Genomic DNA, 17,114 nt, shown 5'->3' on the forward strand with positions numbered 1-17,114 from the left:
CGTGTTAGCCGCCGGGTCGCTGTGACTGAGTGTACTCTGCCTGATTGGAGAACAGTGTGCGCGCCGCCCCGACAGTCGCCGGGGTCCAGAGGGTGCCTGTCGCAGCCGCTGCTGTTAGAAGCCCCCGATCGGTCCGTGCAGCTAAGGGGAGGGAGAGGCACGGTCGATTGTAAATCCGCCTCCCGGCATGTCTCGGGCTCCGCGCTGTAGACCAGCGCGGACCGCCCGCCGTCGTGTATCGGACGCAGCTCAGATGGTGTCGTAGTCGAGAGCGAACGATATAGATAGATTGACTAGTATGTGCTGGAGTCGGTCTACCTAGCTGGCATGGACTGAGGCTCTCAGTCAACTGTAAGCGCGCGCCGGAGCGTCTTGTAGGTGACGCGGCGCCCGCGAGGTTATAGAAAGCGCAGCACGGTAGGGGTCCGTCCATCGGGAAGAGGAGGGCGGGAGGGAGAGATGGCACCGAGTGTAGCGTACTAGCGAGTAACTAGAGCGTATACTAGCGAGCGACGTCACTGCCGCCCGATAGACAGTCATGAGACAGCATGAGACGCGTTAGATCCGAGCCAGACGACTGCTTCCGTCCCGCACGAGAGTAGAGTTGCCTCGCACGCACGCCCGCCTCCGTCGCCCAGTTAGCCGCTGGCTGCATGCGCCCGCTCTGTCGCCTAGTTGCCTGGTCTTCCTGCATCTATTTCACAGCTTGACCCCTGTTTGTCTCCCTCCTCTCGCTCTGCCCACCCTTCTTCTCTCTGGTTCTCTCCGCCTCTCTTGGAAACGGTCGTCATCGTCGAGTCATCTCCAGCCTTGCCGGCCGAGTCGGACGTCGCCTGTTACGGTCAGTAGCGTGTCCTCCCTCACTCTGGCCACGCCCCCGAGGACTTTGGCCACGCCCCGCAACTCCTCCGGTGGTCACAGGGCGAGGAAGATATCACAGGGACGTGCCAGTCACCCACTGTGGATGCCGGGACACGGTACATTGGTGGAAGGTTCACACAAAGGTTTCTGGGCTTAGTTATTTTTTCTATGGTGTTTCAATTTGAATAAGTCGTTGTGTGTTATGTCCTTTGAGTTTTGATTTACGCGGTAAACATTAATTTTAAATGGTTTCATTTTTTACGTTGATTATAAATAATATCTCATGATTTATATTGGTTTGTTTATATAAATAACTGCGTGACCATTTTGATCAGTTGCATGTTAATCACACATTTGACATATGTTGAGTTTGACCATCTGCCTGCTGCTTTCGTTTTCACCCTCCGTCACTGCCATCACTTCTAAACGAACCCCTCGGGTCTGCGCCTCGGGCGGTGGCCGGTCACCGGCCCGAGGCTGGTTGCGGGGGTCACCGCCAGGGCGGCGGTAGCGGCGCGCGGTCGGGACCTGTCTGCTCCTGTGCGGCTAACCCGTTGCATGGCATCCGCTCGGGCGGCTCCACGGCGCACCGCCGGCCGAGACCACTCCGGCGCTCTTTCTCTTGCTCCCCTCCTCTCTCCTCTGTCTCTGGCGCTTAGTTGGTGTGTGTCCACGACTACTAACTGGCGGTCGCGGTGGCGGCCCGCCCGCCCGACTCCCTCTCTTTCTCTGGCTCGGATCTCGTGCAATCGGTTAGCGGTCTGGGTGCGCTCAGGAGCCGACAGGAGCCGACCCCGTGCTGCTGGCAGGCGCTGCAGGCTCGCCACGTGGCAGACAGCGCGGCCGCCCACAACGGCGAGCAGATCCCTCTGCAACAGAAAACCGAATAAATGCTCAATATTTTGATATTCACCTTCGTCTCAGGTAAGCGTAGTCACGCAACTCAGTAAGTTCGACGGACGACGACGGTGCACACAGGCGCTCCCGGCCAAGAGGGCCACACGCTCACACGGTAAGCCACTGTGCTGATGACGTCATTGCGGTAAGACGCCGTGCTGATGACGTCATTAGTCGGCCGGTGATAGATCTCACTAATTGCTTGTCCGCACCATTCTTGTTAGTCTTTCCCAGACCTATAGCGTGTTTAGTGTGACGGTGTGCCTGACTCTTTGTAATTCTTATTGAAAAACGGTCTCTTCCCGTGTCCTTTCCTTGCTCAGCCAACGCACAATCAAGCCAGTCCACCTAGAAAGACACCGTTAGTATCGCTTTCATTGCTGCCAATAGATGGCACTGGTAGTGAGCGCCTGAAGTTATACTGTCCCGCATAGCTAAAGCCAGGCACTCGAGGATTTACGAGGCTGGGTCTTCGTAGGGATTCATATAACATTTAAATGGGCCATAAACGAACAAGTTGTTCTGCTCTGGGCATTAACTATCGAGTGATTATATACATAACTGAGTTAGTTTAAGCTTATCTGGGCGCGGCGGCATAAATTGCATTCGTCCCATAAAGACATGTATGTAGGTAGGCACTGTTTAAACCTGATTCGGCCCCGACCATGCGCACTCTGCATGAGTGAATGGTTGAAATTTTGGTAATATACTGTTAAATACCTGTCATCAGAGATGGCATGTCACCTTTAAGTAGCAATCTCAAATAAGAGTTATTTCAGTAAAACGTAAAATTATATAAAGACATAGATTTACAATGTATCTTCGGTCTTAAAAAAGAATGTTTTGTTTGTATAAGAAGAACAGTGCAATTAAGATTAAAACAGTAAATAATTGGTGCCTTATTCCATAACATTTCTGAAATGACCATTTTCAACTGTTCGCTTATTTTCGAGACTAAATGTCGCAGGCGGTAAAGGTTGTGGTTGTTATTGGTAGATGTCTGATTAAATAAGACTTTTTACTGCCAGACTGAACCCTCACGCTTCCGTAGATAGAGCTCCCTATAACTGTTTACAACCCATTAGGAGTGCAGCAAACATGAATCTAGAGTGATGACTGATGGAGACACCTGGACATTGTCCTATGCATCAATAATTTAAAAGGCTAGGTAATGAATTGAGAAGGTAGTTGGTTAGGCATCTTACAACTTTATGTTAACTTGGCCTAACGTTTGCTCGGTTATTTGGGTGCTGAAAAAAATATTGCTTGGAAATGACTCATCCCATGGTAATTGTGCGTTAACTATGGGTGCAATTATTAGGGCCAGTGCTATTCCCACTGATCAAACGAAATTCGTGTCAAAGTTGATTAAATCTTCTCTTTGTGGATGGCGATGCTATGGATCGTTACGTCACCCAGAAATATGATTCACTTCAAATGTCGGAGTGGTATGACGAAAGTGTCGCCGCCATATCGCGTGTGCCCCCCAACAGACAGGTGCCCGACACGCCGTGAAAAGTCCGTTCACACCCCAGCGTTACTCGTCGGTATCGGTTTGCTCACTGACAACAGAGCTGGATGCGGCGGAAAATGACCTGTCCTACGACCGTGTGGCGCAGCCTTTGTCGCCGGCCTCCTAAATTTAAGTGGTTATTAATTTCGCAAGTGCACCGCTACGATAGGGTGGCTTAGCTCAGTTCACCGAAGTATTAGGTTGTGTTTAATTAGCACGTGACCGTATGAAACGGATAACGATTTCTGTCACAGGAATCGTCTACTGTTGATAATGGGGATGAACATGAACCTTGAAGAAGAGAGGAGAGGTTTAGTTTCCAATATCTCTGCTGTCCTTGCTGTCAGACTTTTCGGCCCGACAGTCCATGACTCCTGAGACTGTCCACTGTTCGGTCCAGGCTGCACCACTGCCGTGAGCCTGTCCGGCCGGACAGCCTGCTGGTCATGTGACAGCTGCGCCGGACAGGCCTCCCTCCGGACAGTGCCGCCTCCGTCAGACAATCAATGGAGTGCCGTGACGGGCCGACACGGAATTAATGGCCGATATTCGGCGGCACACGGGCCGGTGACGGATGAGCACGCCGGTGGCGCCGCCTGCCGGAGACCCCGGCGCGGTGTGGGCGTGTCGCCTGACAGATCGTCGCTGTCGACACGGGGGTCGCGGGGTGGGGAGGGGCTCCCTCGGTGGGTGGGGCGCGGGAGGACGGCAGCCGCTGTCACTGACTGCTATCTGTTTAAATACGATGCCAGTGGGCGGACGTGCGTCTCCTTTGATTGCGTAGGTCGCCAGGGTGGGCGGCAGATGTGGATGAATGGACATTCCACGTCTACATATATACGGGTTGCGACTTAACGATTGCATGTTGTTGTCATAAATACGCAATAAGAGCATCATCATTGTCGAAAATAGTGGGCATTACACTCTCATTTTCCAATAAGTTTATCTAAAGGTAGTGCTGTTCGTAGAAATTACCAGATAAGCAGCTTCCAAAATATTATTCACTTTGACAAACCATGAACATTGTGATTGCAGTACCGAAGTGCAGCACTTCAGCTCAATATTTTTGCATGAAACAAAAGAGCAAACAATGCAGGAATTAGCGGACGTGTTCGTTTTCTGTGTGACAGGTGCCTAAATGCCATTATTTTTGGAAACTGTGGCCGGGGCACGCTTACTTTTTGCCACAAACGCGGCTGAGACATCAGGATTTCATATATTTCGTCTCGCTGATACGTTGTTAATTCACTAAGCATTAGTGTCAGGCGAGTGGTGATTTGCGAGTGACTCTCTGCCAAAGTCGAAATGGCAGTTCCGGTAAGGAGGGCCAGACAGGCACTTATAGAGATGTCATAAAGATGTCGTGCCAAATGAATCGACGTCACTTTCCCCGAAATTCATTGTCTTGTGGTTCACTGGTGGGGACAAGGGAGAGGGCAGGACATTGATGGCGTTTGCTTCTCCCAGGCAGTGTCCGGAATTGGCGGAATAATAATCGTTTTCCTTGCGTAGAAAGATACCGGCCGAAATGACACCGAATTGTCTTGCTATCCCGGACCTGTGCAAGTGCTTTGGTCTTTGGCGGTGTGGTGAGCCTCTAGCCAGAGCTTTATCGCGGCCCATCTATTAGCTGTTGATTGGAACGGGCGGCGGGCGCACTGAGGCGTCTAGCGGGCCGAGATACTGTCAGCTGAAGGAGCTGCTTCCGCGGACGACCCGGATCCAGCCCGATGAATTACATCCGGAACTCAGCGCTTCCTGAATCAAGTAGCTCGTATTTCGGATTGTGATAGGCAGCAAAGTAAATCAAGATATTTTACTCTCAGATCATTTGTGGATAACATTTCCTAAAAGACTTTAAAATTTTGCATTACTGCGTCACGTAAAAGTAAAAAAAAAAATTACGCCACATTTTTTTCATAACATGGCATGCATGTATAGCACACCTATAATGCGTAGAAAATACATGAAGCGTTGCCCAAGTTGATCGTCATGCCTGTTATATCCAACACCTGATGAAAAACATTAATGAAAAGGGGAGGGGATCAGGCCGCCTTTCAACTTAGACAGTGGACTGCGTGATGATTTGAGGTGCACCACCACACACTGAACCCAGAGTAATCCTTGTTCCAATCATATTCATACCGCACATGTGACTTCTGTTTTAGCGTATATCTTACGTCATCTCTGCGTATAACTTTTGCTAAGATCGTACTGGCCACTTCTTTGATTTCTGGCTGTTTGGTGTTTTTGTTAACCCCTGCCTCGATCTGTGACGTTGGTGACCTTTGCGCGCCTTTCTGCACCGACATGTGACCTATGTGTGCCGTTCTGTCCTGACCCGTGACTTCGTGACTTGTGCGTGCCCCCTGGCCCCTATTGTGACCTCGGTGACCTGTGGGCGTGACCTGTGACCTTGGTGATATATGTGTGCCCTTCTGACCCCTACCGTGACCTTGTTGACCTGCGCCCGTGACCCGTGCCCTCGGTGACCTGTGCGAGTCGCTGACCGCCGTCCCACCGCAGGATTTCCTGGAGCCGCTCGGCGGCCCGCGCCGTCAGAGCTCCGAGCCGAGCCGAGCCGCCGCCGCACCCATCGAGCTCCAGGCGCTCTCACAAACCAACCTGGACCTGCTCAGTCTGGAGAGCAGTGACACCTTCACCAGCTGCCCCACGCACCCGTTCCCCTCGGAGGGCGACCTGACGGCCGACAGCAACCTCTACGTCAACCCGCTGGACGGCGATGTGCGCCGCGACAGCCCGCGCGCCTCGCCGCGGCGCCGACCGCGCATCGCCAGCGCCGGCGACCCGGCGGAGAGCGGCGTCAGCCAGCAGGGCTCGCCGCTGCTCAAACACCGGCGCGCTCGCTTCCAGGAGGTTTGTCATGACTGGACGGGGGGGGGGGAGAGCAGAAAGGGGTTAGGGTTGACAGGGGAGGTCAAATGGGCATGCAATTTGACGTTTTTCTGATAGGCACCCTCCAAAGACATCTACATATTTTGTTATATCTGTGCGTGCCTCGGGTCCCCCATGCTCGTATTGACACGATATTAGTCCTACCGTTGTTTGGTATTTTGTCTAGAGCCGTTACGTGACAGAGTAAACAGTTGAGACTGACCTTTTTAGACAGGTGCAACTGCACTGTTTGGATTGGTGATCGTCAAGCTTGTTCCCTTGACTAAACCTCTGTTGTATTCAACCCTGCAAACAAATATAAGACTCCTTATAACTCTTCATAGTAACTCCTTATCATAGCGACTAACCGAATGACACGTAAATAATCCCATGCTAGCAACTATGAAATCAGCAGTTCATCATGCGAGACCACCACTGAGAAAGTCAACCCCAAGCACTGGCGGATCCAGAAAGGCGGTCTTGGACGCTGCGAGGAGGGGACATACCCCCAAAAAGCTTTTCCAATTTCTAGGTTTCGTTTTCTAACGCCCTGCTGAACAGTTAAAAGCATTTTTTACTAATATTCGTTTTTACTTTTATTCTCGAAAAAACGCAACATTTTTGTCGATTTCGGGCGCCGCGTGTGACTCCGCCAGTTACCTCAAACACCTCTATATCGAAACAGGAAGGTTGTACGCACCCAATGGCGGTTTCCTTTTCCTCACTCCTTCAAATTCGATGTTCTAGAGTTCCTGGCCCTCCGCCGGTATCCACACTCTAGCCTTGGACGATTAATAGGAGCGACATCCATATTTGATGTCGGACCATGGTGCCATGCGCCTCGCCGGCGGCCGGCCACCAGCAATTAGGCCGTGCGTGTGCGTGCTCGGCCTTAGGACGAGTCCATGTGGCTTATTAGGAAGGCCACACGGCACATGACGCACTGATGGAAGTTAATGACCCACGGGCGGTGGCGATGGACTGCTCTAAATATATCACTGGTCACATGGATACAATGCAAGTGGCTTATAAGCTATGGGCCCTGGTGTATCCAGTAGCTACTTTTTTCAAAGAAAGTTGACGATTTCGTTGTGAAAATAACTTGTCTAATATTATTTGTACGTTACACATTCGTACGTTACACATTCCGATTGCTACTTATTTATCAGAAGTTGTGAAAAAGAAGCGTAGATATCTGAAACAGTTCATGCTAAAGTCGTTAACAAAATCAAAGAATCAAGGACTTATTGTTTGAACAAAATTAGGAGCACCATTGTTCTTCTGTTTCACAATTGTCTTCGACAAGTGAGTATTTGCCTTCCGTCTCGTGCCAACAATTAGCACCTCGTTAATCCTAATCAGTTTTACTTGGCTGACAGGGCCAAATCATTCACCTTGCTCCCGACTAGTGTCCAAAAGGCTAAGGCGACTTCTAAACGCTAAATGGCTCGCCTACAAAAGTACCTTCCCTTGTGAATATTCATATGTTGGATAACGTGTCGCTTCAGTGTCACAAAGCCCTTTAGGTCTTACATTTTCTTTCCAGATGAATTTCTTAGCCGTCAGTGGAGCCCTTTCGCGCACCCTAGTTCCTCCGCGTTGTGTCTGTGCCTTCCGGCTCCTGCCGCTGCTGTCCCGCTGTATCCGTCCTCGGTGGGGCGGCCGCCGGTGCTCGAACGTCGCAGTCACGCGCCGCCTGGGTCGAATAACCCAACTGCATTAATTATTCGGGCCAATTCCCGGCTGCGGGCCGTCCCAAGTGGCGGTCCTCCACCCCCCGGCCGGTCGTATCGACTGACCTCGCCGCTGACCCCCGAACAGCGCACCCCGGCCCTCCATAAGCCGACGCTATGGAATGCATATGCTGCATTAGTTACGGGACATGTATGTGTGTATAAGAATTTATGAATGCGTATGCTGATTAAATCTGTACGGAAGGTATGTGGGCGTTGATATACTGGATTTAGTGTGCGTGTGTAAAAATACATTGAACATCCACAATTAGCTCGATTTTTGTTTTCATATATTTTGAACTGTGCGGTTCTCTGGCAAATCTCGCCCATGAATGTTCACAGCCATCATGAAGGTGACTATCTCTTGCTTACTTCCTTGTCACCACTACCATCCAAGTGGCCTGGTTCGCCTCCTTTCCCGGCTTCCCTTCTCGTCATCACTAATCTCCATGACTCTGCCTCGCTTCTGCCGCCCACTCGCCGCTCAAACCCCTGCACATCTAACGCCGACTAACCGCTGTGACCTCTCTACCAGCCGGACCCCAAGGTGGCCGTAGCCGGCGTGCTCGGCGCTCGGCGGGACCCGGAGACGGCCGAACGCTGGCGAAAGCCGCACATCTCGGCCGCCCGAGGTATTTCCTCTGCCATCAAACTGTTGGGCACGTCCGCCCGCCTGGCCCGCGCCGGTAAGGAGAGGTTCCTTGGGCTTTGCTCGGACTGGCTCCGCGCGCGCGCGTGCGCCGTTTTCCTGTGTTGGTGCGTTGGTGCCCGCTCCTGCGGCCTTGGTTGGCTATCTGATCGGCTATCTGCGGTCGCCGCGCGCGCAGCTCCGTTTGGTTTATTGTGTTCACCGCGGCCCTTCACCACAGTCTGTCCGCCAGCCGGGGCTGGCGGCCGCGCGCGCCTCTGCTCTCGTTCTGTTGGTCTCGACTTCTCTCTTTTTCTCTTGTCTCTGGCTTTTCTGGCTCTGTGGCGCTGTCCGCCCCACCGCCGTCTGCCCACGCGCCGGGTGGCCGTCGTCCGCCCGGACATGCACAGCTCACTCACTCACTCACTCACTCACTCACTCACTCACTCACCTTTTCACTCACCTCATATCTTACTCACTCACCGACTGCCTCTGATATGCCGACTGCTTCCAGGATGACACCGACCGGTCAGCTCATACACCTCCTAAGTATGCAAACACTTTGTTTGGTACAATGTTTTGCGATACATGTTTTAAAAGTTCACTAAATTGCAGGAGTTTTAACCCGCGCCCCGCTGGGCTATTCAGCCATACGCGCCCTGCTGGGGGGGGCAGATTCTGCCCCCCCCCCTGTCTAACTTCCGAACCGATGGTCGTAGAAAGACGGGGAAAACGGCAATCGAAAGCTCTCAACAAGGCGGATCTTAAGAGCCCAAATTTTTTTGCTTAAGTAGGTCAGAGGTCAGGTCAAGGTCAGGTCAAGGGTACAAAATGCAAGTTTCTACGGTATCGGCCTTGCACCGTAGTTGCCGAAGAATGGACTGAGACTGATTGCCCAAAACGTGTTCTTAGACTACCAAGACAATATTCATTGCATACAATGTCATTCAAAGGTCAAGGTCAAGGTCAGGTCAGGTCAGGTCAGGTCACCAAAAACAAAATATAGAAAAGGGCATGTGCGACACATGTTTTATGGTTCATTTTACTCATAGAATTCAATAGGCACACTCAATAAGTGATATGGACCACCTCTGGATGAATTTCAGGTCGAGGTCAGGTCAAGGTCAGGTCAAGTGAGGTCAAATTTTGAAGTTGGTTGTTAAGGCCCAAAAAGGTGTCTATCTGATGCAGTTTTTCACGGCGAATCGAATGGTGCTATTTTTGTTTCCGTACGAGGTCTAGAACTTCCAAAAAAAAAATCATTTTTCAAAAATTTTGTGTGTCGTGACGTCATAAAATTTTGAATAACTCCCACATTTTTGAACCGATTCTTCTGAAAATTGGTATGTAGATGCACATTGACCACTTCTCTGACATATATTCCGTTTTTTTCGATACACTTAAAATTTTGGATTTTATAACTATTTTTTCAAAAAAATCAGTTTTTTGAAAAATTTTGGGCCAAAATCCAAAATTTTCAAAAACCGAGATAGCCATTTGATAGACAACGTGGAATCACGTATAACCTTTTTTGTTACGTCTTGATTCCTTTAAAAATGAAGATGTTAGCGGCGTTTGAAATTTTGCCGTTTTTGAGGCGAAAATGGCGAACATGACGTCACTAAAACGTCAATTTCTCAAAAATTTTCCAAGGGTTTTCGTTCAAATTTTCAGGGAACGTGTCAAATTGATGTATGATAAGGTACTGAAAGTTTGACGTCGCTGGCGTAACGCGTTTAGAAGTTCTTGGCGAAAAACGGGAGGGGGGGCAGATTCTGCCCCCCCCCCAGCGGGGCGCGGGTTAAGCATAAACTATCAGAGTATATTTGTAAGGAAACGTAAGCAATTTCTGATAGGTGAAAAATGCGATAAGCAAGCTGGAATCGTTCAAAGATATCTACCATCCACTTATGGGTAGTATTTCCTTATTTTGCTGCAGAGAAGCCGCAGCTCTGAGTCATTTTATTTGCGCCGGTTATTTTTGGTGAAGTAGAGCCAACGCATTGATCACACAGACATCCGTCCTGTGGCAGATATTCCGATCGTTTGTTTACCGTTCAGTTTTACGAGCTCATTTCGTTCGCTGTATCATCGATGGCGTCCGTGGACTATGTGGAACCCACATAGAGGACTAAGCCCAGGGAATCTTTCCTCTTATTGAGCCTGTTTTGTACTGCGCCTTTCAAAACTATGTTTTGCCTTCGGCAAAGCTTCATTCAGAGATGGTAAAAATGTTTGAATTGTGGTTAGGACCGTCTTGAAAAGTCAATTGATTCGAGTTATTTCACCTCCTGACCATTGAAGTGTGGCTAAATGAAACCAGAGGCTCTGAAAGAAGCTTGCCTAACGGTTGTTGCGGAGCTTGATGCTTCGTCAAGTTTCGTTTTATGTATAATTAGTGTTCTTTTCTATTATAACTGCAGCTAGCTTTCTGTTTATTAAATTTGTTACGGAATCAAAGTTATCGCTAGAATGCATGGAAAACTGGGTTTAGCAACCGTCTCTTTGTGTCCAGACAGCTTCTTTATTTACTTCAACTTGTATACGAACGGAGCATAAGTTATTGGCAAACTTGGCGCCGTGTCGACGTTCGCTGCGCAGTGACAGCTGACTGTCTCGCCTCGTTAAGACGATGAAACAGCCCAGCTGTGAGCAGCTCCCTTGGTTTCATTTGTTACCGAGTTTGTAGTCGAATACCTTCCTTCGCACCCGTTCATGCTTCCTGCATGCTGCCTCGCATTCTACGCATATTCTATATGTGTATTTTCAGTTTTGCCAACTCGTTTCTGTATCAGTAGTAGTGTGTCGTGATTGTTCGTAGTTCCTGATGGATGATCACTGTCCTGAATGTTTGTGAATGGTTGTTGTTATGATGTCGCTCGTCACTAGAAAACCGGTGTGTAGAATGTGATAATGCGTGTTAATAATGTATGTGTGCTATGTGGTGCGCGGCTGAAAATCATTCATCTATGTATGATACCGTCTAGGTTATAATACTATAATTACGCATTAGCGTAACACCTGTTCGCTTACGCCATTCAAATGTTTGTATGTTTAAGCAGTGTTATTTTCGCCAGATAAAGTGAAATTTATTTAAGTCGAACTATATAATTGTCATTGGCATGTTTCCGGCAAAGAAAGACACTGCCGTTTTAAAAAAGGTATTATTGCAAATTTGAAGAAGTTTGAACGCTGCGAGCTACATTCGGGTAATTTGAATTTAGCCCACTTGACGACAATTGATCAAAATTAGACAAGCGTATGGTCAGTAGCTGGGGTTTGACCTCTATCAAGTGCGTTCTTTATCAGGTAGCTTGCAATATAAACGGTACATAAATGTAAAAGTTGCCTGGTGTGTGTAAGGCGGCTCACTGAAAACAATGCAGTGATGACACACAGTTGTGTGGATTGCAATAAGATGGATACCATGTCATGACTTTGTTGGAAAGGAAAAAAATGCCTAGGATTGGAGTGTGATTACAGGAAAGTTCTACTAACACATAATCATTCTCAGTATTTTACCTCTGGTTATGAGGAATGTAAGTATTTTACTGGTATCCAGACGTTTAGAAAGAATGTTCTAGCAAAAATAATTGTAGAACGGATAAACCATAGCTGTATGGAATGAGCGATTAACGACTGTAGTGAGTCGATAAGATGCCACCACAGTTCTGCTCGTGTGTTATACAAAAGATCTTCGTAAAGGTCATTCTTCTGTTTGCTTCATCCTTATGACCATTGTAGAGTTTAAAATACTTACCTATGTAGTTCATTTTTTAGTTTTCTAGTCATCGGATTAGAAATTTCTAATGAATGGTATCCATTAATAGATATATTATATAGCCAATATAAGCATCTGATAGTAGGCTACTAGTTACTGTAATGTAGAGCATACACAGAGGCATACCGAACGCTAGCAACATAGCTATAGTAGCGGTGTTCTCTACTTTAAGCCGATTCAAAGAATAGAGATAGATCTAGAACGGTTCTTGGTGTTAGACCAAGAAGCCATCGTATTTATGGCTAGGTAGTTTAATGAAATGTATTTCTAGACTCATTAGTCACACTGAAGTGTAAGATAGATGCAGCTAGAATCACAGATATGGACATTGGATGGCCCTATTCGTCACTCAAATGCCCCATTTTTATAGTTTGTGAAAATATTGACGTGCATGTAAGTAGCGGAAACGGAAGGTATTGCTTATTCGATGGTAAATCTTGGGAAGCTGAAGCCGATTGGCTTTAGATAACATCTAGATATTCAGAAGTGTTAAATAGGTTATTAATCTGTCGTTAATCAATCAAGTATGCCAAGTAACAAGTGAATCACAAGTGCTGAGTCCTGAGTGATAATTGAAATATCCGTATGCGTTAACAGCAACTGAATTCAGGCCCACTTCAAGTATTTTTTTTTTTTTAGGCAATCGACGTGCCAACTGTCCGGCGCTGCCTCGCCTCTATTCACTGTCACTGCCGTTCCTCAGAGCTCGTATAGTAAACCAGCGCCACTGACAGCCGCCCTCTGCGCCGCAGGAAAGTACGGCAGTCGCAGCTCCCTCTCCGGCGACGTCGCCGACACCCGGCACCGCAGCCCCGAGAAGAAGAAGTCCATCCTGAAGAAGACGGAGGTGCGCGCCGACCCGGAGACCGAGAAGCTGCTGGACGCCACCCTGGTGACCGACAGCGGAGTGGAGGCAGACGCGTCGCCCCCGGCGGCAGCGCCGCGCCGCGCCGACTGCTGCCGCGCCGAGACGGACTCGGCGCGGCGGCGGCCCGGCGCGCTGCGCTGCGCCAACGCCGGCTGTCTGTACAACACGGTGGCGCTGCTCTCACCGGCGCACGGCGAGGTGTGTCTGTGCGGCGCGCAGATGGTGCGCGGCGCCGCCAACCACGCGCCCAGCTCGCGCAGCGCCGAGTCGTCGCCGGACGAGGAGACCACGCTGCTGCAGCACCGTCCGCCTCCGCGACAGAGCAGCTCCTAACAGCGGCCTCCGTCCGCCCCAGGTGGGTGAAAACAGCACAACAGGGGGAGTGGGGAGGGCCCGTGGTCAATCTTGAGTACCTCGTTCATTGAGGGGAGTCCGGAGAACGTGAAACGATTAATCACGATAGACTTTGCTGGAGCAAATCAGAGTGTGCCGGTAAAACTTAGATGCGAGTCACCGCAGCGGTTTTGATGCTGTGCCGCATTACACTACTGTCGGGCGGTGCAGTATTCTCACTGTCGCAAGCCGTTGCGCCACGATAAAGAACATTCAACAGAAAGGACAAAACAGCCTCACACTTTCAAGAATGATTTGACGCAGCGAACCCATACACATGATCAACCACTTCTATGTAGAGCGAGGCAGCTCCATCACTAGTTAGTCGACCTCGACAAGTTGTAATCATAAAAAGATCAATGACAGCTAAAATAATGAAATATTTTTGTTGCATAATCGCAGCATAAAAAGCGAATGCATCACCTTTTATCCTTTTCTCGCGTGTGACACGTTCTCCGGTTTTCTGCGTTCGCCTTTATTATTTCTGTACCACCCTGGCCCGGCGCGCGGCAATGCCTGTGCCATGTCCCAGTCACGACCGCCGGGCGTCGGCGCGCGGCTTTGGAGCACCGACCGTAACCGGCGGCCAGCGGCGGCCGATAAATATTCCATGGACGGCCGCCGGTCGGCTGCTTCATGCACTGTCTGGCCGGCGATTGTCCTGTGGCAATATTCGCCAGTGCTATCGAGCGGTGGCGCGCGCGCAGCCCCAGCGACCCGTTCTGCTGCGTATAGATGTAATTGCTCGGCCTGCCGAACACATAGTGTCGGCGACAAGGGTGCAGTGGTCGTTACTTTGGTGGTTCATCAGATTCTAGAGGAACGTCTTGATATGGATGTAACCTCGAATATGTCAATGGATATTTCCATAGGCGGCGGAACGGGGAGGGCAACGGGGCACCGTGCCCCCCTTTGATTTTGGCATTTTAACATAAGCCCTATGGGCGTTGCATAGAAAGAATGGGACCAAACGTCGGCAGTGCCCCCCCCCCCTTAATTGAAAGTGTTCCGCCGCTACTGGATATTTCGGTTCATTCTTTTAGGTACCAAGACTGATTTCCTTTTAGCAGTAGGTATAGCTAGTTTTCTTTCGCAATGGAGACGGCATTCCGTTGTCTTTGAATGTAAGAACGTGCTGGCTGGCTCGATGGCTCGACTTCCTCCATGTTGCCCTTCTGTCGGTTCGTCGCCTCCTCTTTCAATAACAATAGCGAGCTATCCGACTGCTCTCTGGCTGGCGGTTGTAGGCGGCTCCTGTCCCTGACCGGCGTGTACCGCTGATACCGGTACAGCTCCATCGCTAATTGGTCGGCGGTGTACAATGTTTACGGCTGCTGCCGCCGGCTCGCCGGGGGTCGGGGGCGGGGGAGGGGAGGGGGGCACTGCGAGCCGACACGCCGGATCGTTACCGTCCTATGACGTCACCGGAGCCCCTTCGGGGAGCCCCGCCCCCCGGTCTGAGCTGCCCCAGCCAGCTGCAGTCGCCGCCATCGGACCGGCTGCAGCGGGCCGACCAAGATCTGTGGGACTGGCGTCTTTCCATGGGTCAACATGATCGGATCTTTGAGAAGGCGATGCAGAACATTGCGTCCACGAGTTTCTAGTCAGTGGTCCATGGTTTCACAGCATTGACACGTGTCGTATCTATCTTTATTTTTACCATTGTCATATTTATAAAGGGTGTCAGAAGTACGCATGCTGCTATTTTTATACGTCAAGGGCAGCTAATGGAGATAGATGTTGAAGTGGTATGGCACGTAGCAACGGTGGCCCGGTTACCCTTTGGCCATGAGCGATGTGGAATGTGCATAGTTCAGCATTCCTGGGTACTCTTTATGGCTTACAGTTACTTGCATATTGGCGACTTGCATTGAAAATCGAAGGTAGCATGTGACCCTAAAAACTAAATGCAACTGGAAGTGCATTTGGCTCGCCTAAATTAGTTACACAGTCGAGAGACCCATGGTGCGAACCCCATGCATCCAGCTGTGAAACAGTCGTTTCAAAACTTCGGCTTATTAACCCGCGCCCCGTTGGGCTCTGCCGAGCAACGCGCCCCGTTGGGGGGGGGGGCATTTTGGCCCCCCCCCCCCTAAGATCTCGAGAACCACGCAACCTAGCGACAAGCGGCAAACGGTTTTGGATAGCCCTATCAGGGAACTACCTTGTGACCCAATTTTATTGACCTAGGTCAAACCGATGACGTCACAGGTCAGGTCAAAGGTCCAATTTTCACCGTTTATAGGCATTTCAAGAAATGCGTTGTAAAATCGAGTAAAATGCATTTCATTGAAAATCATCGATGGGGAAATGTTCTTCAAACACATATTTTGCTATTTGAGGTCACTGATACCAGGTCAGGTCACAGAGGTCAGGTCACTGGGGGGTCACAATATGAAAGTGTCGTGTGATACATGTTTTATGGTCCATTTCACATGACAAATGCGATTATGTGGGTCAGGCAGCCTTTGGGGCCAGCCTAGGTCACGTTTTGGTCAAGGTCAGGTCAAGGTCAGGTCAAGGTCAGGTCAAATTACGTCAAATTTCAAAGTTGATATTTTTGCATAAAATGGGTATCGAATCGATGCAGCTCGTCACGGGGAGTTCAATGGTGGTCTTTGTTTTGCCGTACGTGGTCTAGAATCGCTAAAAATTGAGTTCCAAAATTTGACGTCATCATTTTTGAACAGTTTTTTTGCTATAACTTGGCCAAAAAACGAGATATCGATCTGAAATTTGCTATGTATATAGAAGAGCGCAGGGACTATCACATATATTCCGGTTTTTTCGAAATTCGGAAAAATTTTGGATTTTTTGTTAGTTTTTCTAAAAAAATCAATTTTTTGAATTTTTGGGGGTCAAAAACCCAAAATTTTGAAAATCCGAGATAGCAGTTTTGTAGCGCTGCTTTTTGTCTACTAGACCATATAAAGAACTTTAAAATTGCTTGATAACTGTAGATTTGGTGAGCGTTTCAAGATTGCATGTTTTTTGCTCATTTTTGCTCGAACATGACCTCAGTTTGACCTCAATAACTCCTGACCTAAGGTGACCTAAGACTTGAAATTTTGTGTGAAGGTGTCAAATTGATGCCCGGGAAGGTACTGAAAATTTGGCGGCGCTGCGCGCCGCCGTTTTCTTGCTATTCAGGAAAAACCACAGGGGGGGCCAAAATGGCCCCCCCCCCAACGGGGCGAGGGTTAACAATAGCGTGTGAGGTGCTCTGCAACGGCAGCAGTCACCTTCTGGTGTTCCTCTCCTATAAGCCCAGCGGGGTCAGGGTGTCTGCCGCCTCCGATGACGGAAGTACGGCCCGCAACGGCTCGGCAGCCCGGCAGCGGCCCCTATCGACGGCGCGCACTTGAGCTACCTCGGTGGGCAAACACCCTCGAGCACCGCGGCCGCTAATGAAGCCGGCGGGTATCCGACCCGAACATGGCTCCCCTCGCTCTTCCTCCCCTGTTGGTAGAGCACGGGAGCCACCAGCATTCCGGCAAAATCATCGCAGTCGTGACGGAATGGCGGCCATTTCGACAGTCCCGGCG

At 49.7% G+C, this 17,114-nt stretch overlaps 1 protein-coding gene across 6 annotated transcripts in view; it reads left to right on the forward strand.

Moving 5' to 3' along the window:
* The window catches only part of LOC122384354 (potassium voltage-gated channel protein Shab-like), a 78,002-nt gene that overhangs the window by 53,444 nt on the left and 7,444 nt on the right, over nucleotides 1–17,114 (forward strand). For 3 of the 6 annotated variants that reach the window (XM_043371701.1, XM_043371698.1, XM_043371702.1), the window contains 3 exons: nucleotides 5,798–6,148; nucleotides 8,435–8,585; nucleotides 13,061–13,531. In XM_043371701.1, coding sequence (XP_043227636.1) covers nucleotides 5,798–6,148; nucleotides 8,435–8,585; nucleotides 13,061–13,509 — 951 coding nt within the window. In that variant the 3' untranslated portion in view covers nucleotides 13,510–13,531. Of the gene's footprint in view, nucleotides 1–5,797; nucleotides 6,149–8,434; nucleotides 8,586–12,041; nucleotides 12,067–13,060; nucleotides 13,532–17,114 lie in introns of those variants that run through there. The other 3 variants (XM_043371703.1, XM_043371700.1, XR_006257019.1) reach the window with 3 other exon arrangements.

The sequence above is a fragment of the Amphibalanus amphitrite genome, unplaced genomic scaffold (genome assembly GCF_019059575.1).
Source record: "Amphibalanus amphitrite isolate SeventyFive unplaced genomic scaffold, NRLGWU_Aamphi_draft 000187F_arrow, whole genome shotgun sequence".
Classification (NCBI taxonomy): domain Eukaryota; kingdom Metazoa; phylum Arthropoda; class Thecostraca; order Balanomorpha; family Balanidae; genus Amphibalanus; species Amphibalanus amphitrite.